This window comes from Hibiscus syriacus, unplaced genomic scaffold (genome assembly GCF_006381635.1).
Source record: "Hibiscus syriacus cultivar Baekdansim isolate YM2019G1 unplaced genomic scaffold, ASM638163v2 tig00013960_pilon, whole genome shotgun sequence".
Taxonomy (NCBI): domain Eukaryota; kingdom Viridiplantae; phylum Streptophyta; class Magnoliopsida; order Malvales; family Malvaceae; genus Hibiscus; species Hibiscus syriacus.
In genome coordinates this window covers 1,174,478-1,199,761 of record NW_024062312.1, presented here as the reverse complement: position 1 = coordinate 1,199,761, position 25,284 = coordinate 1,174,478, and the positions used below count along the sequence as shown (strand labels likewise).

Genomic DNA, 25,284 nt, shown 5'->3' with positions numbered 1-25,284 from the left:
GCGAACCAAATAATCTGACAGGCTGTTTCGCTATACAATTCTGATTACATCGGCAAACAACCTTTTACCAAAAGAGGTGATATGACTATAAGTGACCACCGACTAACTAATAAGTAAATAAATGTCGTGATGTTTTTTTGCGAGAACCAAAACGGCCGCAAATGTATGCGAAAAACGTATCGAAAACTACGGAAATCGTGTCACAAGAGCAAAGGAAACGCGTATCACAAGAGCATAGAAAAATCATGTCACAATAACATAAATTCTTATTCAAAAAATAAAAAAACTCAATGAAAAAAAAATTAAAGAGGTAATATAAGGAAAAAAGAACTAATATTCTTCGATGGTCGATAATTAATATTAAAATTAATATCGTCCTTAATTAAAAAAATCAAAGATAAAATGATAAAAAAAATATTAAAAAAAATAGACTGAGAGAAAGCAGAGTAAACAAAAATAAATAAATAAATGTATTTAAGATATATTTATAAGTCGCTTATTTCTATTTCACATTTTAATTTAAAGGTAAATTATGTGATTAATCATTTTTGTTTAATATTTATATATTTTTCTATTAAATTTAAAATTTTAAGTTTTTTTTTATTTATGGTATTATTGTATTAAGTTTTGATCACTGAAACGTAAACATTATTAATTCTTGTTAATCTCTTCCAATAGAGATTTTTTTTTTGCATAAATAAAGACCTCAATTATCACATTTATTCAATTTTGGTCGTCTAACTATTTCTTTTCAAAATCATATTAAACGTTTAATTTTGATTTTATTCTTGTCATTCGTTGTTTAAAAGTTAATAGTGATATTAACGTTTCATCATAAGATAATATCGTATCATCATTAAAATATAAAAATATCATAAAAATAATTCTATTATTTTTTTAACGATAAAAATCAATATCTAAAGTTTTCTATAATTAGAAGGACAAAACAAAAATAAATAAATGTATTTAAGATACGTTTGCGAATGGAGCAAATTGGGTTGAGAGAGTCGCCCTCGACTCTGCAGTACACTATCTGGATTAATCGGTCAATAAATCAAATACCAATGATTAATCGTCATATGTGATCGCATACATAACAATAATTATATTTTATTATATTATTTCATTTATTGTGATAATCAAGACTAATATCTTTATTTATAAACAAGAAGAGGGATTGCACGTAAAGGTTGTGCCATCTGAAGTGAGATCCCAAATTTCTCTTCCATGTTCATCTCATTTGGTGAGATTCCACCTTCAAGTTCCCAATCAAAGGAGTTTATAAGAGACCCTAACATCAAATGCAACATCCTATTCGCCAGAGGTAATCCCGGACATATCCGTCGTCCGCCTCCGAACGGGATGAGTCCGAAATCGTTACCTTTGACATCGATTTCGGACCCCAAAAACCTCTCCGGCGTGAACCTGTTGGGGTCCTCCCAAATGCTCGGATCTCTACCGATGGCCCAAACATTAACCAACACTGGTGAACCCTCTGGAACTTTGAACTCGCAAAGATAGGCATCGGAGCCGGCTCGACGAGGGAGTAACAGCGGGACAGCCGGGTGCATTCGAAAGGTCTCCTTAATGACCGCCTGCAAATATGGTAAACGATGAATGTCACATTCCTCGACCGGATTTCCTTTGCCGATTGCTTGTTCTAGCTCTTTCTTCGCTTTAAGTAAAACATGTGGGTTTTGAAGTAGTTCCGCCATTGCCCACTCTAATGTGCTCGATGTTGTATCAGTTCCGGCGACAAATAAAACCTGTCATACGACATGATTAAACCAAAGACCAAACATTTACCAAAACAAAAAGAAAGACAAAAAGATTACCAATAACAAATGGGACACATGAGTTTTATTGAACTCCTCGAATCCGCCTTCAAGAATGTCGAGAAGGGTATCCAAAACATCGTTCGATAGAGTAGAAATAGATTCCTGAGATTTTCTTGCTTGCCGTCTTTCGTCGAACATTTTATCGAAAAGATTAAGTACCTTCTCGAAATGAACACTCACCCGACGACGTATACCATGAGGATCAATCTTTCGAAGCAAAGGGAAATAATCGGCCAAATTAGGCTTCCCTGCATCTATCATGATCCCCCTGATTGTTTCCCTGAACTCTCGAGCGATAGATGAGTTTGGATCAACCAAATCCATAGAGAAAATAGTGTTGGACAGCAAATTAATCGTAGTATCGAAAGCAGCTTGGCCTACGTTAACTACTTCACCTTTAAGACAACTTTTTCGAACATTAGTAATCAGTTGTTGAATCTTGTCCCGACGTAGGTATCGATTGCCGTCTAGTTTTTGCTTACTGAAAATATGAGTAATACATACCTTGCGAAGAGTTCTCCAAAGCGGCGACACGGGTATCCATGGCAGCCCGAGTTCAGAGTGTTGGCTGGCTCGAACAGCATCCACGATGGTCCGGTTACAGAAGATGAGGTCCTGTTTCTGGAGGATCTCTTTGGCCGTGGCTTCCGATGAAACGACGACGGTGAACAAACTGCCGAGTTTGAGACTCATAACGGGGCCATGGATCTGAGCAAGTTTAGCCAAGGACCTGTGGGGTTTATCGCCGAGATCGAAGATATTGCCGATGATTGGCAGCCGCCTTGGACCAGGTGGGAGCTTGCTTTCATCACTTGATTTACTTCCGTTTCTGACTGAGTTGAAAGCTCGAAGAAGGAGCCAAGTCAATAGCAGACAAAGCAAGCAACTTGTAAAAAAATCCATGCTCTCTCCCCCCAACGACTAGAGCCATGTGATATATATGTATACACATGCACGATCTAAAAATATCCTTCATACTTTTTAGAATGGGTATATATATATATATATATTAATAATTTAAATTTTTTAAATGAGTGGATATAAATAAGATTTTAGAATGGGTATTGTTCGTAAATTGAATAACTAACAGAAAAAAATTTAAATTTTAGGATGGATACGAAAAATTTTAGGATTAACATCATTAATAAGATAAATAACTAATTGAAGAAATTCGAATTTTAAAATAAACACGTGCATGTTCTCACCAAGTCCGCGACAAAATCCCTATGCTCCTTTACCATGCCCCTCCACCTACCATTTCTTTCAATACTTGTATTTTTATAAATTGTCTTCAAAATTATTCATTCTCACCACAATATTGACTATTATTCGATTTTTTTTTTGATCAAACTCATATTGTTACGATAATTAATGACGATTTTTTATCTCAAATATTTCTCAAATATAACTGTTGTATTGATATAAGTTTGATCAAATTTAATAACTATCTTTAACAACTCAAAGTCGATAAGTTTTTTCTATTATATTCTCAAATATCATATTATATTTATATGAAATTTTTTAAAGTGTTTAAATATAATCTTTTAAGCATAGATTCATTGAGTGATTGAAGACCAACATACATATGTGTCGTGATTTTTGGTAAATTCAATTTTAGAGAATTCGTTTTGATTGTTGATCGGATTAACTGTTTAAATACCTCCAGGGGTATAAGAAAGATAAAAAAGAGATGAATGTTGATTGGATTAATCGTTCAAATGAGTTGATTAATTTTTTTTAAATAGTGATAAAATAACGTAATAACGGCACATTATCCTCTTGATTGTCCGCTATCCGTTAAATTGTGGCCGCAACCCCCACTATTGGTGTGAATCTGTTGTACGCTGCTATTTTTCGCGATAATGGTATCGGATGTCGCCACGACTGCATTATAGTGGCCGCTATACCATTATCTAGCCTCTATTAGATTCTCTGACTACAAGTTTGCAATCATTTTTAGAGCGTAGAATTGGAAACCGAAAGCTTTCGTTGATCGAAAGATATAATTCGACTATGGTGGCGACTTTGGATCATTATGGGACATATACTGTAAAATGATCTTGATTAATTTGTTATTTTTTAAATTTCAAGTGAGAACAAAAAAATTTACTCAAATATCAGTGATCATATAATTTACCCTTTTTAATATATATTCAGTGTTTCATGTCAATAATCCGTTAAAAATATACATTCAGTGTATCATGTCAATAATCCGTTAAAAATATATATTCAGTGTATCATGTCAATAATCCGTTAAAAGTCTAATAGCAATCAATCTTCGGTGACTATATCTTATAAAAATAAAAATGACCAACTATTATGTTTTTGAGAATTCAGTGAGATAACATATACAAAATTTAAACGAGAATATATAAGATAACATATACAAAAATTTAAACAAAAATATAAATCTTATAATTTATCTTAAAAAAAGTTAGGTATTAAATTTGTAAAAAGAAATAGGTATTAGTTAAGAAGCTTTTACACGTAATACCAAAAGAAAAGGCATTTGGTTTTCAAACTCGGTTCGAATTCGAAATGTTCAATTGAAGTTCGAAAAAACTTGAAATGAATTTTTTTTTTAAAATTAAACTCGATTGAAATCAAACTCAAACTCGAACCTTAATTTTAAATATATGAAAATCTTACACTACATTATTAAAAAAATCAACACATAAATATTAATATTATTAATATTTTTTTTAAATAAAATCTTAATATATTATATTTTCGAGCAGCTCACGAGTTCTTCGAGTCAATTATCAAGTAGCTTGTTTCTGTTTGTTAAGAACACTCGAGCTCGAGTATTTATCGAACTTTGACCGAGTGAATCTCGAGTAACTCAATATTTGTTTCGTCTAAAAAATATTGCTTATTTTAGCATTTTTTTATTAAAATTTAGATTACTATTATTTTCGATCACGTATGCAAAATGTATTTCTTGTTACAAACGTATTTGAAAGGTATTTTTTCAAAGACTCAACATATTCGAATCTCTGAAGGATGGCTTTGACATGCAGAGGGTTAAATATATTGATTTTTTTTTAAATTAGGACCAACTTGATAAAATTTGCAAATATTAAGGGCTAAATGGGTTTTTACACCGATATTTACCTATCATAATTTAACCCTATCCCAAAAAATTGGTCCCAATTTTAAATAACTTCTTTAATACCATAACTAATTTGCACACATCATTAAAATCCCGATTAAAAAAATGGTACCTTTTTTTCTTTTAATTTTTTAATGATATTTTTATTTTTTTAAAAAAAAATAAAATTTTAAGATTGTGACATGGGTCGTTTAACGGAATTTTTTAACGACCATTAGTACTAAAGTACCTAAATGGGTACGTTATGCTCCGGGATGTGTGAAAAAAATAGTTTAGGCACATATTCAAGATTTTAAGCATAGATGACACTTATTTTAGTATTAAGTCTTTGTTTTATATAATTATGAAGAACGGGAAATCTAACATTCTAATATTTTTGTGAATGTTTAAATTATTATAAATTTACAAAATTTTATAGGTTAATCTATTTTTTCCACGTATTTTATACAATTTATTATAATGTTAAATTTAGAAATTATATAATTTTTGTATAAATATTATCTTGGCTTAAGGGTCACAGTTGCCCCTATAGTATACAAAATTTATTAATTTCGTCCTATCAAATTTTCGTATCAATTTTACCCTCGAAGTTGTTTAATTACATCAATTTATACCTTTGACCGTGTTGACTAACAGAACTGTTTTTTTTTCTGATATAGACGCCAATTATTTCCACCTCAGATAATTTTGCTGACGTTTCAACTTGATGATGTGGCGATAATAAAAAATATAATTTTTTTTAGTGAACAAGTAATTAGACGGGCATGAACAAAAATCCCAGGAAAGTATTCAATCGTATTTTTGGGTTGGAGATAGATTTTGAGAATTTGTTTGTTATCTTCGTATTCTTAGGGATTATAAAAAAAATTGGGTTTTTTTTTTTTATTTTTGCCCGTAATTGTTTACTTAAAAAATAATATTTTTTTCGTTATTGCCACGTCAGTAAAATTATCTGAGGTGGAAACAGTTGGCATTCATAGGTTCTGTTAGTCAACACGGTCAAAGGTATAAATTAATGTAATTAAACAACTACAAGACAAAGTTGATGCTAAAATACAATAGGGGAGAAATCGATAAATTTGGTCTACTATAGGGCAACTATGACCCTTAAGTATATTATTTCTATAGCCAAAGTCTAAAGCGATGATTTAATTCCTAACGTGAGAATTGAAAAGCACCTCATACCCTTCGAGTTACATTTTTAGTTTTCTAAAATCAAGGATTGGTAATCGATCATCCTTTTATAATAAAAAACACTTTACTTCAAAAAGAGCTCGTTGGATCAATAGCGGTTTCGGTTAATAGTTGGAAGGAATGATTGGCCAGTGGCACATTCGACTTCCTGTGAACACACTTAGTTATGATCTGCTAAGAGAAACTGAAACCGGGTTAGATTCTCATTGAGACGGTACAATCTGATTCGGGTTTTTCCAGAACTAAAACGGAGTTAGTATTAACAAGCGATTGTCGCAGTTAGTCCACATAAGGACTGATATCTAAAAATTGATTTTGGATGATCGGGTCAATTGAGGATAAAACAAGTTGCAGGGATTGGGCCATGTAGACTGTAACTGACTTGAATTCGAAGCTAAAATCCTATTCAATGATCGATTGGAATTGAGGCAAAGCTTAAGCCTGCGAATGATTTAATTACATTGAATTCTTTTCATCTTTTAATTTCTTTCTTCATTTTACTTAGATTAAAATCTTTTACTTTCTTTTCTCTCTCAACAAACACTCCATTTTACTCTATTTTTGGAATTCACGCCAGATCAAGAATCAAGAACAAGTCTCGTCAGCAATTTCCTTCTTCTTTGTATCGCTGCACGACGTTACCTCTGCTTTGCGCCAACAACTCAAGATCATCCTTGCAAGATGTTGCATGGCGTTGCCTCTATTTTGCGTCAACAACTCAAGATCATCCTTGTAAGGTGCAACTTCCTGTCCTTGGAAATTTTGTTCCATGAACACAACCCCATTGGAACTGCAGTAGCTTGTGGGTTTACCAAAATTCGAACTGATTGACGTCCTTGGTATTGGTGTCCTTTCTTGTAAGTGTTTACATACATTTAAAACACAATGGAATTTGGGGTTTAACCATTTAACCACGTTAGAGATATTGGGTGCATTGCCTAGTACGTATAGTTTAATTTAATTTCTTTGTGTTTTTTTACGAATTCAATCTTGTTCTTGTTGAATTTAGGATGGAAGATAGCATGGATGACTAGTTTATGTAAATTTTTCTTGGTAATTTCATGAATTCGTTGATTGAATTGGATGCATGACTTAGTAATTGAACCTTTCATCCGAGTTTTACGCTTAATGAGCTTATCTTTTATTCTTGTTGTTTGTTTCAATTGTGTGTGATGAACTAATCGATTGCATTCTAGAACTTGTAACTCGGTGCTTGTTGAGACTACACATTTTGATTATGATGCTTTAATATGATAGGGGCATTAGTATTAAACCAATTTCTCTGCCCCTTAGTGAACCATTTTAAGCTTTATCATTTTCTTTGTCACACTTATTCTTGGTAGATTTTTTTTTATCTTTTATCTTTTATTTTGGATTATAAGATGTTATTATGTTTTGATTTAAATTATAATTAATAATTAAGATATATTTTAGTGTAATTTTTCATCTTATTTTCTTTCTTTTGATTTTTTGATTTTGGATTATAAGATGTTATTATGTTTTGATTTATTGTTGACTAAGAATGTGTGGATTATAATTTTTTTAAAATAAATAAATATAATTTTTGGATTATTTTTATTAGTAAACAATGCATAAAATAATTAACTTTATATGAACCTATTAGGTGTATTCCCTAAATAAATAGTGTTATTGAGATATTAAACACTTTTAGTAAACTCTGTCGAGTAGTATACTCACATAAGGCATAAATCATTAGGATTCCTTAGTAAATCTTACCATTTATCCCCATTGTAGTTTTTTTGTGTGAGAATGTCAGGTTATCTTATTTCATACCCGAATTCTCAATCAATTTACCTTAGCATTCTTTGACTTTACTTCAATGTTTGTTACAACATTTTAAACTCCATACTTCCCACTTTGCCACATATCTATACATTAGAGTTTATAGTTTTAGTGCATTAACTTAACTTGGAAATTCCTCCAATCCCTGTGGAGACGATACTCACTCACTACTATATTACTTGTTCGATTGTGTATACTTGCACATTCTTACGTGTCATATTATAGTACACCCACATAAGCAACAAATATATGACTACTTGCAAGAGTTGAGAGTCACAAATCCTAGAACAACAACAATTGCTCATCTAGATTGTAGATTGTTTCAGAGGTTGTGTGTGTGTCCACAAGCATGCAAAGATGGGTTCAAATTTGGACGTAGGAGGATGATCAACTTGGATGGTTTCTTTTTTAAAGGGGATTTTTCCATGGATACTTGTTGGCAGCTGTAAGGATTGATACAAATGATTGCATCTATCCTATTGCATATGCTGCTATGGAGAGTGAGAATTATGCTTCTTGGTACTGTTGTTTAGATATTTTAAGAACTAACTTGGAGGTTAAGAACTACAATACACCCACCACACTATAATACAACTATGGATCATCAAGAGGAGGACCACGAGCTCGAGATAACTTGGGAGATGGCAACATTGGCGTTGGAGCCAGACCGAGCAACACCCATATTCGTACGTTTTAACAATTCATGAATATACTTCCGTTGGCTTAACATCAAGGCACCCTCACAACGATCAACTTCAAGATCAAGAAAAAAACTCAATTCACCAAGATCCTTTAAGAAAAATTCATTGCCAAGCATACTGACAATATCCTCAACGAGATAGTCACAATCACTAGTGATCACAATATCATCAACATAAACAAAAACATAAACACACTTGATACCATCGCGTACAATATCATCACGTGATTTGTTACAATGATTTGGAACTCATCACATGAGCATGACGAGTTATAATGAAATATACTTTTTATTGGAACTTGTCACTCCAACGTGACAAAATCTAATAAAAAATTATATTTTTTGGAAGTGACGAGTTCGAATAAAAAATATTATTTGGGCAAACTCATCATGTCGACATAACGAATTTTCCCTGCACTGTGACATTTGTCATAGATCCCAAATTAATTTTGGAGATGGCCTAATGAGCCAAAATTTTTACCTGACTGGCTTTTTGGGTCAATTTTGTCTTTTTCCACCTTATAAATCTAGTGGAATGAGACACTAAATCCTTGAAATAAAGTTAGAAATTTTAATCTTAGTGTTTGTAAATGAAGTTAACTGAGTTGGAAGAGTCACAGTATCATGAATCTCTATAAAAACATGCTCCAGAATAGTCGATCAATAAATCGAATAACGATGATTAAAAAAAATTCTTTTCAGAATGATTGCCTGCAAAGTTTTCATTGGTTGCTATTGTGCCTGTAACTGTGAACAATGATTCTTTCGAGAATGGAAGCTTATGCGTTTTCTCAGGGTGTTCAACTTGCTGTCGAGAATGGATGGAGCAATGTCATAATCAAAGGAGATGCTATCTCGGTGGTAAATAGACTGGCCAACAAGATTCTAAACAAGACCCAGGACCTCTCTACAATCGGATTGTTGCTTAATGAGGCTCGCTCCCTCCTTGATGCTAATTCTACTTTCAAAATTCACTATGTTCGTAGGGAAGCAAATAGAATAGCACACACGCCGGCTTAATGGGCTTTATCGAACCCCAATCCGATTTGATTTTTCCTAGATGAAACAGAATGTATTAAGCAAATTGTAATCACTGATGCCATTGGAATATAAGTTCTTACTTTCCTCAAAAAAAAAAACTTTATTTCAGGTATGGAAGAACACAAAATTTTACGTTAAAATGAGTAAATTTATAAAATTTAAAAAATATTAAATTTATTATTATATCTAAACTATCAATTTTGATCAATTTTAATACCTAAACTTTCAATTATTTCAAAATCATACCTAATATTTAATTTTTGTTTTATTTTAATATCATCTGGTAAAACACGTTTAGTACTTAATTTTCTTTGACAAATCGGTTTAGTACACCTTGCAGAATAGATGATTTCCAGTAGCTTGACTATGGTTCTGTAAACACTTCTGTATAATAATGAATTTAAATGTTTTTTTTTCTCTACCGGCATAAGAAATGTGAATTTAGATAATAAAAAAATTAGATGTTAAAATCCAATAATAATTATGATAATCCGACTCTAATATAATCTAAATCCCCCATTATTCAAGCTCAAAGACAACACCTGAGAACATACAATCTGCCCCAACTCATGAGGGAAAGATCTGAACCAAAGAGAATTGCATTACTCAATAAAACTCAAACAAGGTGGTTCTGTATATCGCATTGGATAGGGGGTCAAAACATAAAACAAGTTTTTGTCAAAGAATAGGGAAGTACCATCTTCATGTATGAAGCAATGTTATTCCGTTATCCCGGGACCCGCATTCTCAACATCAACTTCTCCCATCCCCGTGTCTTCCTCTTCTTCGCTGTCTTCGTCACCACTGACCTCTTCGTTATCGTTACGCAACTTAGCCATGTGCTCGGCGAGCAATTTATCGTCCCGTTCACTCACCTAAATCAATGCACCATTCGAGACTCTCAGGAGAAGGGATGTAAAACAGAGAGAAAGTAAATTGGAAATTAAAGGGATAGACCATCACCGCTCTAGGCTGCTCCTTGACAACAAGTTTTCCCTTGTGATGCTCTATTGCTTCGGTGCAAGCTTTAATGGCTTTATTGAGGACAGCTATTCCTTGGTCCTGATCAATACAAATTTAAACAGACACAAAAATATGTTGGGGAAATATCAACATATAAATATAATGATGTAAATAAGTGTCAATGGTGATAACTCCAGCAGGGTAAAATTTTACAGTGGTCAACAAGATTAACAAACTCGTAAAACCATAGCATGTTCATGTGAATGCTTCCCAAAGCAACTTGTGAGGCGTGTTAGGCACATGGCACATTAAGCTTACCTTGTCAAGAGTTTGAGTGGTAAGAACATAAAGTGGAGGAGCCACAAGCTTGATTTTAACAGGACAGTCATCATTCCCAACAGCCTCGGCTTTGCGCGTGGCCTCCTGCAAATTTGACAACAAATATCTATGAACCAACAAGAGAGAGTAGAGAGAGAGATATAGAGAGAGAATTTCAGCAAACAGTACCTTAATGTGAAGAACGCCATCGAACTGGAAACATTTCATTTCAATATCAGCCCGAATCTTCAGAGGCTGAGGAGTCATTCTTCTCTTAATGTTTTTCACCAATGAATCTTTGACTTCCTCAGTCACAGCAGGAACCACTTCTGTCACCTAAAGAGAGATATCATTAGAGACTTAAATCTGCTGAACAAATAATGTTTCATGCATCTCACAAATTGAAAATTTACCTCCTGTCCGTCCGGGCCGGGCTTTTTGACTTCACAAGTGAGGGTGTTCAAGACAGTATCAGGATCAGTCACAATGATTTTAAAAGCCTGAAAAGCATTTTTTTTAAAAGAAAAAACTAATACTGTGATAAAAGATGAAACGAAACTTCAAGAGAAGACAGTTCCAGACCTCAAAAGCATGACCATATTTCCGGTATAGAGGCCACCCAATTTTAACATACAATTCCTGTCAGACATGATAAGTGTTAGCGAGTTGCAAGTTGATGACAAAATCCTTCTAATACCGGCTATTTCTAGATAATATGAATGAAACATACAGATTGTTGCTTCTCCTCATTAAACTCACCTCACAAGCTTTGAAATCTTCAGCTTGATCATAGAATTCTTATTTCTAGATGATTAAAACATACAGATACTCATTGCACTCACCTCACAAGCTTTGAAACCTTCACATTAATCCTTGAATTCTCAACTTTTTTCTTAATTGAAAAAAAAAGTAACAGGTTTCATATACATCATAACCCAAGTTGCCGGCTTTTCAATATTTCCCTCAGAAACTTAGGTAAAAATCTATCTGAAAGTCACCAAACTACCGCATTTTAGACTAAAACTACACTAAGGAAATCATCGTTCATTTTTGGTTGTTCTATTTCTGCTATAAAAACACACACAATTATCCATATAAGTTAACAAGTACCCTAGTATAATCATATTGGCCGAATCCGATCAGCGGAAGATCGATGCATTTCCTAGAGTGGACACAGTTTTATTAGGCTAATTACCTATTTTACTGATTGTGCCACACTGAAATTTTGTTTCCCTAAAAAATATTTTTGGATCAACACTAAATCCGATGAACCAAATTTCAGAACAAAAGACCCAAAGAAATAGTGACCAATTACCTTCAATCAATCAAAAGAGAAGAACAACAAATTTATTTCCAATTCATTACCAATAAACCATAGCTAAGCTTTAGAAATTCTTCATACCCAAATTATTAATTTTAAGCTCCATAAACATAGCAATCAAATTAACCCCCCAGTTTCAATAATAGAAATCAAAAGGAATAAAGAAGAAGAAGAAATCACCTCCAAATCAATATCCAAAGTCTCGGCGACATGTCGCATGATAGAGTGAACAAGTTTACTCTTATTGTACCTTTCTTCACAAGCCTGAATATCTTCCTCGCTAACTCTCCTCTTACTCAAATCGATGTAACCCTTTTCCTTATCGACACGGAGAACCATCACCGGCTCGGTTCGGCCGACCCTGATTAGACTGCTGACACTACGAATCCGACGGCGGGAAAGCTCGGAGAACAAGATCATGCCTTCGATGTTGTTGTATTCAAGGAGAGAAACGTACGCCCCCATGTCGGCGATGTTCTTCACCTGTATCATCACCGCCATGTCCACTTCGGGATATTTTGCTTCGTACATACGACACTCGAGGTTCGGCATCCTCGCGTAATCTGGCTTGGATCTTTGAGTTTTTGGGATTTCGTGTTTGAAGATTAGGGTTTTAAGACGAGCTTCACGAGTGATAAAGATATGTCGTTTTCTATCAACACTAAAAATGAGATTCTCCTAATTTAGGGTAAATTACAGTTATGACCACTTAATTATGAATAATTTTTATTTTAATTACTTATCTTTTAATTTTATCAAAACAATCACTTAATTATTTAAATATTATCAAGCAAGCTCTATGTGATTAGCAGGGGACACGGGTGAGCATTTGATCAAGTTGAAATTAAAAAATTTTGAGCTAATCGAGTTGACAAGTTATACTTTTATAACTCAAATTTATTTAAAATTTTCAAGTCAATTGAGTCGAGTTATTCTAGTTTATATTTAAATTTAATTGTAAATATTTATAAAGTTACAATACTAATCGATTCTAATTTAAATGACCTTATGCAACTATATATGATATAAATATTTTTTATATGTGATTTGCATATATCATGCAGAGTTGAGAAGTCAGCTTAAATTTGAAAATCAATCCACTAATAACTGGAAAAATTTGAGTACCAACGAGGTTGGTTCGAATGATAAGCAGTTTGATATTCCTTAAGCAGATCTCGAATTCTAGTCATTGTGTATGTAGAAAATCTCGCTGGAAAGCTAGATGTATGACTTGTCAGTCCGAATTTGTCAAAATAAAACCTTGAGAACATGGAAGATAACCAAAAAAAAAGTTTGAGTTAATCAAATATTATTTTATAACTCAAACTTTATTTAATTTTTTTAATCAAATAAATAGTTGAGATCGACTCCTTTTTTCAATAAATATCTTTATATTTTTTTTATTTTAATCTTAGTTATTTATTTTTACTCGTATAACTATATTAAACCTATATTAAAATTACCCCATCTTGACACGTGCAATGATTGATTAGGGCAAAATCAACGAGATAATGCGTTGAAATTTTTTTTTCACGAGATAGTGGGATCGCCAGATTAATTGCTCAGGTGGTGTCCTCTACAGTCCTGGGGGTAGGTCGCCATGCACGCCCAGCGACCTGGTAGGTCGCCATGCACGCCCAGCGACCTACCAGCACGCCCAGAGCACGCCCAACGACCTCCATGCACGCCCAGCTCGCCAAAGGTCACCATGCAATGCACTCCCAGCTCGCCAAAGGTCACCATGCAGTCCATGCTTGGACTGAACAATGTTGGTGGTTTAGACATGGCCCTGGGCGAGGTGGAGTCTCTGCAGGGCAACGTGGCATGTGTCTGGGCGAGGTTGGAGTCTCTGCATGGCCGTGCATGCATGCAACGTGGGTAGGTCGCCAGGGAATCCCAGCGACATTGTAGGTCGCCAGGGCATCCCAGCGACATTGTAGGTCGCCAAGGGATCCCAACGACCTATGCCTTTGCCCCACTTTGCTGCCTCTGCGTCTCTGCTCCCATGCAGCGTGAAATCAGCTGCATTATTGCCGCAACATGGGCGTGAAATCAACTGCATTATTGCAGCACTTATTGCTGCATTATTGCAGTCCATGAACGTGAATCGGCCACCTATAATTGAAGCAATACCGGTTGTTGTATTATATATTGGATGGATGGCAATTAAGAGAGAAAGAAAGGGAGAAAATAGCAAAGGAGAAGATAGCAGAGAAAAGAGGAGGAAGAAGAAAGGGAGAGCACAACATCGAGGTAAGTTTTTTTTAATTATTTTAATTAGTTTATTATTTTAAATTATTAGTTTGTTAGTTTATGGTTTAAGTTAAAACAAAATTTTAGTTAATTATTTAATTTGTTTGTTTGATGGTTATATATTAAAAAAAATAATTAATTAGTTTGTTAGTTAGTCTAATATTTAATTAGTTTGTAGTTAGTTAAATAGTTAAGTTATATTTTGGTTGTTGAATTTATATTATATAAAAAATTAGTTTATTAGTAGTTTAAGTTTTATTATAATAAAAAATAGTTTATTAGTTTAAGTTATATAAAAGAATAATTATTTAAATTAGTTTATTGTTATAAATTATTAGTTAATTAGTTTATTATTATAAATTAGGGTAAAACAAAAAATTAGTTAATTAGTTTGTTAGTTTAAGTAATATTATTGTTAGTTTAAGTTATATCATATATAAATAAAAAATTATGTAATTAGCATGTTTGATAGTTACATATTAATAAAAATATTTAGTTAGTTTGTTAGTCGTTAGTTATATATAAAAAATATGTAATTAGTTTGTGTTAGTTAAATAGTTAAGTTATATTTGTTTGTTGAATTTATATTATATAAAAAATTAGTTAATTAGTTTTTTAGTAGTAAATTATAATTAAAAATCATTTATTAGTTTAATTTATATTAAAGAATAGTTTATTAGTTAACGTTATATTAAAGAATAGTTTATTAGTTGTTTAAGGGAAAATTTACGTTTAATTTATATTTTAAAAAGTTTAGTTTGTTAGTTTATTAGTTTAATATATTATAAGTTATTATATTAAATTTTTTTGTTGTGTTGTAAAATAGTTAGTTAGTTAGATTATATTAGTTACATTAAATGAATTTTTAAATATTGTTGTTTACTTTTGTACAGATTCATTCCAATGGCTGACCAAATTCCACTGCTGAGACTTGACAATGAACATATTTCAAGTCATTTGGGAATAATGGTGAATAAAATATTTGTTTAATGAATTATAATTAATAAATATTTGAATATTATTTTATGATTGTGATAAATTTTTTGAAATATTTAATTGCAGGAGGACGAGCAGCGAGTCCTTCGTTATCGGCTACATAAAGTGCCCAAGCCACATAGATTGATAGAAGAAAACTTGCAGGAGGCTGGATTTTGGTATGTAACATTTGTGCGAGATTACAAGTTGGTCCCAGATTTGATCAGTGCCTTGATTGAGCGTTGGAGACCAGAAACGCACACGTTTCATTTGCCGTGTGGCGAATGTACCATAACTCTAGAGGATGTGTCATTGCAGCTCGGGGTCCAAACAAATGGGATGCCAGTGGTAATGTCACATGAGTTTAATAATGTGGCACAACTTTGTAGCTTGTTTCTTGGGAAAACGCCCGTACCACCAGAGTGTAAAGGGTGGCGTGTGAGGTTGTCATGGTTGAAGAATGAATTTCAGCTTCAACCAAATAGTACGGAGCACGAAATTATATATGCAACACGAACATATATATTACAGTTGATTGGGGGTATTTTAATGCCGGATAAATCCGGTAGTTATGTTCACACTCAATATCTTCTTTTTTTAAGAAATTTTGAGAATAGTAGGCAATATAGCTGGGGATCGGCGATATTGGCGTTCTTGTATCGTGAGATGTGCAAGGCGTCATTAGTCGTGAATGATAATAATACAACAGAAATCGGTGGATGTCTGCTGCTGCTACAGTCATGGGCTTGGCATAGACTTCCGTTTTTGACACCGATTAGTCGGACTGCGGTTGACTTTCCGCTTGCCGGAAGGTAATATGAATTCTCTATTTTAATATAAAATATTAATTATAAAATAAAAATGACCATATTTTTATATTGATTGATATACAGATGGAGGCATAAAATTGAAGGCACGGGGTTGGTGCACAACAACATTAAAGAGTTCAGGCTGAAGATCGACATTAAGGCAAAAAAGGAGGTATGTATAATCTGTTATTTTTAATTATTATTTAAATTAACTATATTATTTGATTTAAATAAATTTTATTGTTTTTGTAATTTTACAGTTTAATTGGAGACCATACATGAATGAAGAAATACTTGCGTTGATACCGCACGATATTTTAGATGGGTTTCAATATTGGTGTGCTGTTACACCATTGATCAATTTTGCGTTTGTTGAGATCCAATTTGGGGATAGAGTGTTGAGGCAATTCCACTTCCACCAACCTATTCCGCGGAGTCCATGGGATCATGACCTCCTCCAAATCTTAGATGGTCGTCGTCAGGTGAATTGGGTTGAGACGCATGACCAGCTGCACAGATTTGATGGTCGTCGTAAAGAAAATGTTAATTGGGTTGAGAATCATGCAATCTACATTAATGCTTGGAACAATAGGGCTTCATTCATGCCAACTCTTGACGACATTCAAGACGACGACTTTAATTTTGAGACTTCGGCTTACCTTGCTTATTTTTTGGATAATGGAAAGCCATTCTTGACAACAATTGTAGAGAGGCGACAATTTTTGAGGTTTAAGAAAAGATTTGGTAAAGCTGAATACTCTCTACCAAGTGGGAGTGAGAGTTCATCTCAACAACCTGAAGCGGAAATGACCGATGTGGATAATAGCGCACCACAACCGTTCGGCGATGCATACATACCAGAGTTTGTGCAGCCTGATGCATCCATCTACTCTCCCATGTTTTCGTCGACGTATGACTTTGAACACATGTCAGTTCAAATGCCCCCAACGAATGAGGAGGATGGGTACCATACTCCTGAGCAACCGCAACGGCCACAACGCATCAGACGTCCGCCCCAACATTATCATTCAACAACACCCCGACATCGGCAACAATTGTAAATTAGTTTGTTATTTGTTACAAATTTAATATTGACATTAGACTAGTTTTTTCAAATATTAACAAATTCGACATATTTATAATGATTTTTAGTATCAAATCATTATTATAATTTCATTACTAGTTATGTAACGAAAATATGGTTAATTGAATCAAACATTGTTCATTGTTCAAGTCGTAAATCATTACTATCAAATCATTACTAAATCATTAATATCAAATCATTAAATATTAATAATAAATTATTATTACTAATCATTACTAATCATTACTATCAAATCATTAAATATTAATAATAAATTATTATTACTAATCATTACTAATCATTACTATCAAATCATTAAAAATTAATAATAATTTCATTATTACTAATCATTACTAAATCATTACTATCAAATCATTAAAAATTAATAATAATTTCATTATTACTAATCATTACTAAATCATTAATATCAAATCATTAAAAATTAATAATAATTTCATTATTACTAATCATTATTAAATCATTAATATCAAATCATTAAAAATTAATAATAATTTCATTATTACTAATCATTACTAAATCATTAATATCAAATCATTAAAAATTAATAATAATTTCATTATTACTAATCATTACTAAATCATTAATATCAAATCATTAAAAATTAATAATAATTTCATTATTACTAATCATTACTAAATCATTAATATCAAATCATTAAAAATTAATAATAATTTCATTATTACTAATCATTACTATCAAATCATTAAAAATTAATAATAATTTCAATATTACTGATCATTACTAAATCATTAATATCAAATCATTAAATATTAATAATAATTTCATTATTACTAATCATTACTAAATCATTAATATCAAATCATTAAAAATTAATAATAATTTCATTATTACTAATCATTACTAAATCATTAATATCAAATCATTAAATATTAATAATAATTTCATTATTACTAATCATTACTATCAAATCATTAAAAATTAATAATAATTTCATTATTACTAATCATTACTAAATCATTACTATCAAATCATACCTAATTAATAATAATTTCATTATTACTAATCATTACTATCAAATTACTATTAAATAATTAAATATTAATAATAATTTCATCATTACTAATCATTACTAAATCTTATAAATACATAGAAATTCATAGAAATACATATATCATTACTAATGATGAGGCCTATATCTTGGTAAATTAGGACAATTGTTTTTTGAATGGCCTTCACCCCTACATAAATCGCATCTCTTTGTTTGACCTCTCTCTCTAGCATGGAAATCCATACTGGTATGAATACGAGTGGACTCAGGTCGATCCTTTGGACTTCTGCGAAGCATTGGATTTGGCAGCCATTCGTCATGATCTTTTCTGAGCCAATATGATTCATTTGGTATCTGTCTGAACTCATAGCTGTAGACATTTAATATCCTACGTAAGTGAAAGCACTCATCAACATAAGTGTATGCGCTTACACCAGCATACATACATGTTGCGACTGCATGAGCACATGGATATTTCCATGCCTGAAAACGACCACAATCACACCATTTATGTCGTAAATCAACTCTAAATGTTTGGTCTTCTCCTCCGACGTTACAGCGTATGCACGACACGACAAAAGTATGACCAACTTGGTCGAAATTATGAACAACCATTGATGTTGCCAATCGCTCATTTGCTTCCATTGATTCCACCACTGTAGGAGCCCAAGTTTTACCTCTATTTATAAGACTCTCTATTTCTTTGCCTTTGTCCGACCAAACTTTAGCCAATCTAAAGTACGTCTCTTTCATCACGCTCGCAATTGGGAGATGGCGTGTACCTTTTAGTACCGAATTAATGGCCTCAGCAAGGTTTGTGGTCATATGTCCGTATCTCCGACCTTCATCGTATGCTTGTGACCATTTTTTCCGCGGTATTTTTGAAGCCCACTTCCAAACACGCTGATCATCGTAAAATACCTTCAAATTCTCCAATCTCTTGTCAAAATTTGGTCGACGTAGTTCGTATCCTGTTTCATAATATACTGTGTTAAACCGCAATTAAAAAAACCATGTAAAAAATGCACAAATATTGAAAATAAAACTTACCCATACTGACTATCTCGTTACGAATGTGTGCGTTATGAAATTGGTCGATACTATTCTTGCCAATATGACAGATACAATATGTCGGATATGCATACGGAGGTATCCAACGACTTCCTGGTCGTTCAATTGCCGCCAAAATACCCGTTCCTCTATCGGATATCAAGCAAACTCCATCTTCACGAACGACATATTGACGTAGATTGGTCAGAAAGAAATCCCAAGCCTCTGTTGTCTCTCCCTCAACAATAGCGAATGCAATTGGGAAGATATTTCGCTCACCATCTTGAGCAACTGTCATCAAAAGTACATGCCTATATTGACCATACAGCCACGTACCATCTACTTGGATCATACGTTTACAAAATGGAAATCCTTCAATACATGCCTTGAATGCCCAAAAAAGTCTATGAAATATTTTCTTCCCTGGCAGAAGTTGACCTTCTTCGTCATATGCGGGCATGGTTTGAGACTTCACTATGGTTCCTGGGATAAATCGCTTCATTGCTTGTAGCAAATGTGGTAGCTCATTGTACGATGTATCCCAATCTCCATACGTCAGCTTCATTGCCTTCATCTTCGCATTCCACACCTTGCCATATTTTACTTGATATCCAAATTGGCTTCGAATAGATGCAGCTAACACTGAACAAGATATCCTTGGATCCTTTTCAACCATCGCCTTCACGTATTCACATATTACATCGGAGTCCAATAGTCGGTGGTCTTGTTCGATGAAGTTTCGCAAACACGTGTGCGGACCATTGTACCTCGTGATGACCCAAACATCGTGCCTTTGATTTTTCGACACTCTGATCTTCCACTTGCACTCTAGGCCATATTTTACACACTTCGCGTATAGGGTTTTCTGGTTGGACTCTGCAACATGGATATCAACATGGCATTTTATGCAGTACTCTTTAATCGCCATGGTAGCTTCATTTTTTCCTCTAAATTGCACCCCAACTAAAAATTCACCAGAATTATCGAATGATGCAGTCATTTGGAATGGAGGTAAATGTGGCATGTCTGGGAATTCAGGTGCCCTCATCGCATCATAGTCTATCTCGTACATGTGAGGAGTAGCTTCATACGGTGCCGGAACTTCATCAATTGCACCTCCACCAAAAATATTTTCGTCGCCGCCCAAAACGGGTTCTTCGGTTTCTTCATCTTCGCTTGAATCATCATGAATTTCTCCCCATCGATTTTCAGCGTCAATATCAACAACCAATTCCGGTATGTTTCTCGTCTCACACTCTTCTGTTGCAGATGTCCCCCCGACTTCATTTACACTTTCCAATAGTGTCATAAAACTGTTCGAGAACCTGTATGTCGGCTCCTCAAACTGACTATATAAAGTCATTTCAGATGGATTTTGAGCCACACCTCTTGATGACCCAGGAACATCACATATGTTATGCACATCAACAAATAACTCAATAACTGCTATATTAGTTAACTCATGTAATCGAACCATGGTTCCAATATCATCATATTCTTCAAGTGGAACTGCAGCATATTTGACTGGGTTGGGGCATATCATAAACCTATACCTCAAACCATCAACTGCAACTCGAATTTTTCTTTCTATCTTATGCTTCATTTCTATAAATGTGATGTCTTTTTTGAACATCATATTTATTGGTTTTTCAGACTGAAAAACTACTCCGATCTTATTTTCCATAATCTGTCCATTATAATGGACAATCGTGAAAAAGTTGTTGCTCATTTCCTTTCCTTTCCTTTCCTTTATTGTTTCTTTCTTCGAATCAATATGTACGTGGAAAAATGTTGTGGAATAATGCTCTGTACGTGTAAAAAAATTATTTCTTTAAACAACAATAAATTAAAAAAATTAAATTTATATAATATAATATATTATAATATAACTTAAACTAATAAACTATTTCTTTATTATAATATAATTTAGTTAAAATAACAAACTAACAAACTAATTAAGCACTAATTAACTTTTTTAATATTTTAACTTAAACTTCAACAAACAACCTAATATACGTTTAAACACACTAACAAATTAATTAAATATTTTTTACATTTAATAACTTAAACTAAGAAACTAATTAACTAATTTTTTATATAATCTAATATATAACTTAAACTAACAAATTAATATAATATAACTTAAACTAACAAACTAATAATTTATACTAACAAACTAATTAACTAAATTTCTGTTTTATCCTAAACCCTAAACTAACAAACTAATTATTTCATAATTTCATATTAATAAACTAAATTAAACAATTAAAAATTACCTCACAAACGATGTTTGAGCCTTTATCTCCATTTCCTCTTCTTCTTCTTTTCCTTTCATTTCCTTTCTCTCGCCAAATTTTCTTTCTTTCTTATGATTCTACCTAAACCCCTCATATCCAATATATAATGATATTTCAATGGTTGGTTAGCAGCAATCAATTTGAGCTGTATAATTCACGTTGAAAGCTATAAATTTTTCAACCGTTGAACGCTGCAATAATACAACACAACTGATTTTATGCTGCACCAATACAGCTATGATAACAAGAGTGAACAATCTCGAAGCTATGGCATGAGGGAGCAGCTATGGCTAGAAGCTAGGGCACGAAGCTATGACACTTTGCAGCTCAAATCATGCTGCAATAATACAGCTATTACAGCTGCATGCATGAGTCTCATGAGCAGATGTAAGAGGAATCACGCGAGGAGCAGAAGGAATAGGTTCTCCTGAGCAGCTGCAAGTGGAGAGGATTGTATGGCTACCTATCCTGCATGGCCCAACGTTGTTCAGTCCAAGCATGGACTGCATGGTGACCTTTGGCGAGCTGGGCGTGCATGGAGGTCGTTGGGCGTGCATGGAGGTCGTTGGGCGTGCTCTGGGCGTGCTGATAGGTCGTTGGGCGTGCATGGCGACCTACCCCCGGGACTGTAGAGGACACAACCTGAGCAATTAATCTGGCGATCCCACTATCTCATGAAAAAAAAATTTCAACGCATTATCTCGTTGATTTTGCCGATTGATTAGCTTATAACCAGCATGTGGAGGCACCATTAACCTTATAAACATGCATATATATATATATATATATATATATATATATATATATATATATATATATATATATATATATATATATAATTTGGTCCCAAAAAGGTCAAGAAATTCGTGGGACCCAGGTCACCAACAACGTGTAATGGGACGCGTGGCGAGTTCATGTGGTGAGTTCCATGAACTCGGAATCAGGTTCCTTTGGGTTGCCGGTCATATCCTGTCCTTTCTTTTTGTCTTTGTTGGAACTACAAAAGAAAAACTACAGAAAAAAACACCACCTTGAAAAAGAAAGTGCTTCCTTGTGTTCAAGATGATTGGGAAATGTGTGTTCTTTTGATGCATTTTTTTGTTTATATTGAAAAACTAAAAAGTTCCCAACTTCATGTTCTTTTATCTCATGTAATTTTTTTTCAGGGATTTCTTGTTGTTTTTGGTAGTTTCTAGGGTTATTATTGTGAACTACGTTGTTTTTCTCGCCTTCTTTCCCAGTTTAGATTCAACCAAGTTGTCTGAAATTCAAAATTGTATCTTCTTACATTGCAGGTCGTTAAGAAGCTCATGTTTGGTGAATAGGTTGTCTTCAGACATTTGATGTCTTGTCCGGCTATTTAAATCGCGGTTGTGGTTTCGCCATTGCAACAATAGCGGATGCTATTGCCGTCGGATAACACGGTTGTGCAATAACCGTTTCGGACGACACATTTATTCCTTTATAACGGCAACTATTCTGATAGCGGACCAATAATCCCTGGTGTTGCCTGGTCCAAGAAATTTCTGCAAATCCATGGATTAGATTGCAGAACTGAGAAGGAAAACATGTTAACTCAGTATTAGTTTGTCTAGTTGTAGTTTTTCCTTGTCCCTAATTGGAATGGGAATTGCCGCTGTCGGAAACATCCACCTCCCCGCAGGTAGGTTCTGCAACTGTTATAAGGCCGGAAGCCTTACGAACACGATTTTGGACACGACACAGATATCGAATCTACGAGATCGGTATGTTCTCGGAGGGCAATTAGGATGGGGACAGTTCGGTGTGATTCGGGTCTGTTCGGATAAGCTAACCGGCGATGTTTTCGCTTGTAAGTCGATCGCTAAAGATCGGTTGGTGACACCAGACGATTTGTGCAGCATTAAGCTCGAGATAGAAATAATGACCAAGTTATCGGGTCACCCTAACGTTGTGGACTTGAAAGCAGTCTATGAAGATGAAGACTCTGTGCACCTGATCATGGAGTTATGCGCAGGAGGTGAACTTTTCCACATGCTTGAGAAGCACGGAAGGTTTTCCGAGTCCGATGCTCGTGATCTGTTCAAGCATTTGATGGAAGTAGTCAAGTACTGTCACGACAACGGCATCGTCCACCGAGACTTAAAACCAGAAAACATCCTCTTATCGACGAAATCGTCGCCGTCTCCTATCAAACTCGCGGATTTCGGTCTCGCGACTTACGTCAAACAAGGTGAGGAATCGCGGATCTTGCACGGAACCGTTGGGAGCCCGTTTTATATAGCACCAGAGGTTTTAACAGGGGGATACAATGAAGCTGCTGATGTGTGGAGTGCTGGTGTTATTTTGTATATTCTTTTAAGTGGAATGCCTCCTTTTGGTGGGAAGACTAAATCAAAGATATTTGATGCTGTAAGAGCTGCTGAGCTAAGGTTCCCCAGTGATCCTTGGGATCACATCTCTTTATCTGCCCGGGATTTGATCATCGGAATGCTTTGTATCGATCCTTCTAAGCGGCTCTCCGCTGCTCAGGTTCTCGGTAAGTAGACCCATCACCATCGACGTTATTCCGAGTTGCACCCGACCGATACTGATATCGAAGTTACTGCTCTTCACAGATCATCCATGGGTGGAGGGTTGCAGAGAATTGGCTCAAGAAGCAAACAAGCACAATAGCCATAGTGATGGATCACTGCTTATCAAAAGAAATCAAGATTATAGCTTTAGTGATGAATCAATTGCATCTTTTAATGGCAAGTCATCTTTTTATTTCATTGTTGAAAGTGGCAGTCCTTGTGCAGCAGAGATGTTTTCGTCTCCGATTCCATCGATGCCGAGTTTTACTTTCTTCAGCTCAATATCTGCTGTTGAGCCACAAAACGCCAAGACATCGAAAACGAGTGACGAACACGGAGGTATTCGTTTACATTTCGTTCTTGCCATGGAATCGACGAGTATCAAATGTAGCATTATGCTGACTTGTTCTCTCTTTCACTCCACAGAATCCAACTTAGTGAAGTTATCTATATTATCGGATGCTTCGGATCCCATGGAACAAAAAACAGAACTTCGTAAGGGAGGACGGATCCCGGATTCCAGGCATTCGTAGTAAACGGAATCACACAATCGGTCTCGGGGAGTTAGATCAGTTTGATCACGAGGTGACCGAGTCAGTAAACCGTTGGGCATCCTGCACTCCTATTCCTACTGCACCATCACTTAGATTATCACTAGCTTGCTAGAAAGTGTTTATACAGAGATTGGCCATACTGCTGGGCATAACTGAAGGTCTCGGTTGGGATAAGAAAAAGGTGCAATGTAACATGAGAGAAACATTTTCGATTCGTTCGTAAATTCCGAATTTCCGATGAAAAAACCAGTTAGAATGACATTGCAGTAACATGGTAGCGGTAATCGATAACTTTATCCATTATGCAGCCTATTATGCAGTGGGTTCAGTAAGGAAATAAACAGAAAAAGATGAAAATTTTCACCTTATTGATCAGGGCAAGGGCTT

The 25,284-nt window shown here is 34.2% G+C and overlaps 2 protein-coding genes and 1 pseudogene across 2 annotated transcripts; 1 reads left to right on the top strand and 2 right to left on the bottom strand.

Annotated features, from left to right (window-relative positions):
- Positions 1 to 1,138: 1,138 nt before the first annotated feature.
- LOC120206708 (geraniol 8-hydroxylase-like) lies at positions 1,139 to 2,771 on the bottom strand. Its single transcript, XM_039206290.1, has 2 exons — positions 1,836 to 2,771; positions 1,139 to 1,766 (listed from the first exon to the last, which is right to left on the bottom strand). Exons 1-2 carry the CDS (start codon positions 2,739 to 2,741, stop codon positions 1,155 to 1,157), a joined length of 1,518 nt encoding a protein of 505 aa, XP_039062221.1. The 5' UTR covers positions 2,742 to 2,771; the 3' UTR covers positions 1,139 to 1,154.
- Positions 2,772 to 10,307: 7,536 nt separating this feature from the next.
- LOC120206709 (eukaryotic translation initiation factor 2 subunit alpha homolog) lies at positions 10,308 to 12,909 on the bottom strand. Its single transcript, XM_039206291.1, has 7 exons — positions 12,471 to 12,909; positions 11,552 to 11,608; positions 11,383 to 11,469; positions 11,159 to 11,305; positions 10,970 to 11,074; positions 10,652 to 10,750; positions 10,308 to 10,563 (listed from the first exon to the last, which is right to left on the bottom strand). Exons 1-7 carry the CDS (start codon positions 12,840 to 12,842, stop codon positions 10,408 to 10,410), a joined length of 1,023 nt encoding a protein of 340 aa, XP_039062222.1. The 5' UTR covers positions 12,843 to 12,909; the 3' UTR covers positions 10,308 to 10,407.
- Positions 12,910 to 23,099: 10,190 nt separating this feature from the next.
- On the top strand, positions 23,100 to 25,017 carry LOC120206589 (annotated as a pseudogene).
- The last annotated feature ends 267 nt before the right edge of the window (positions 25,018 to 25,284 follow it).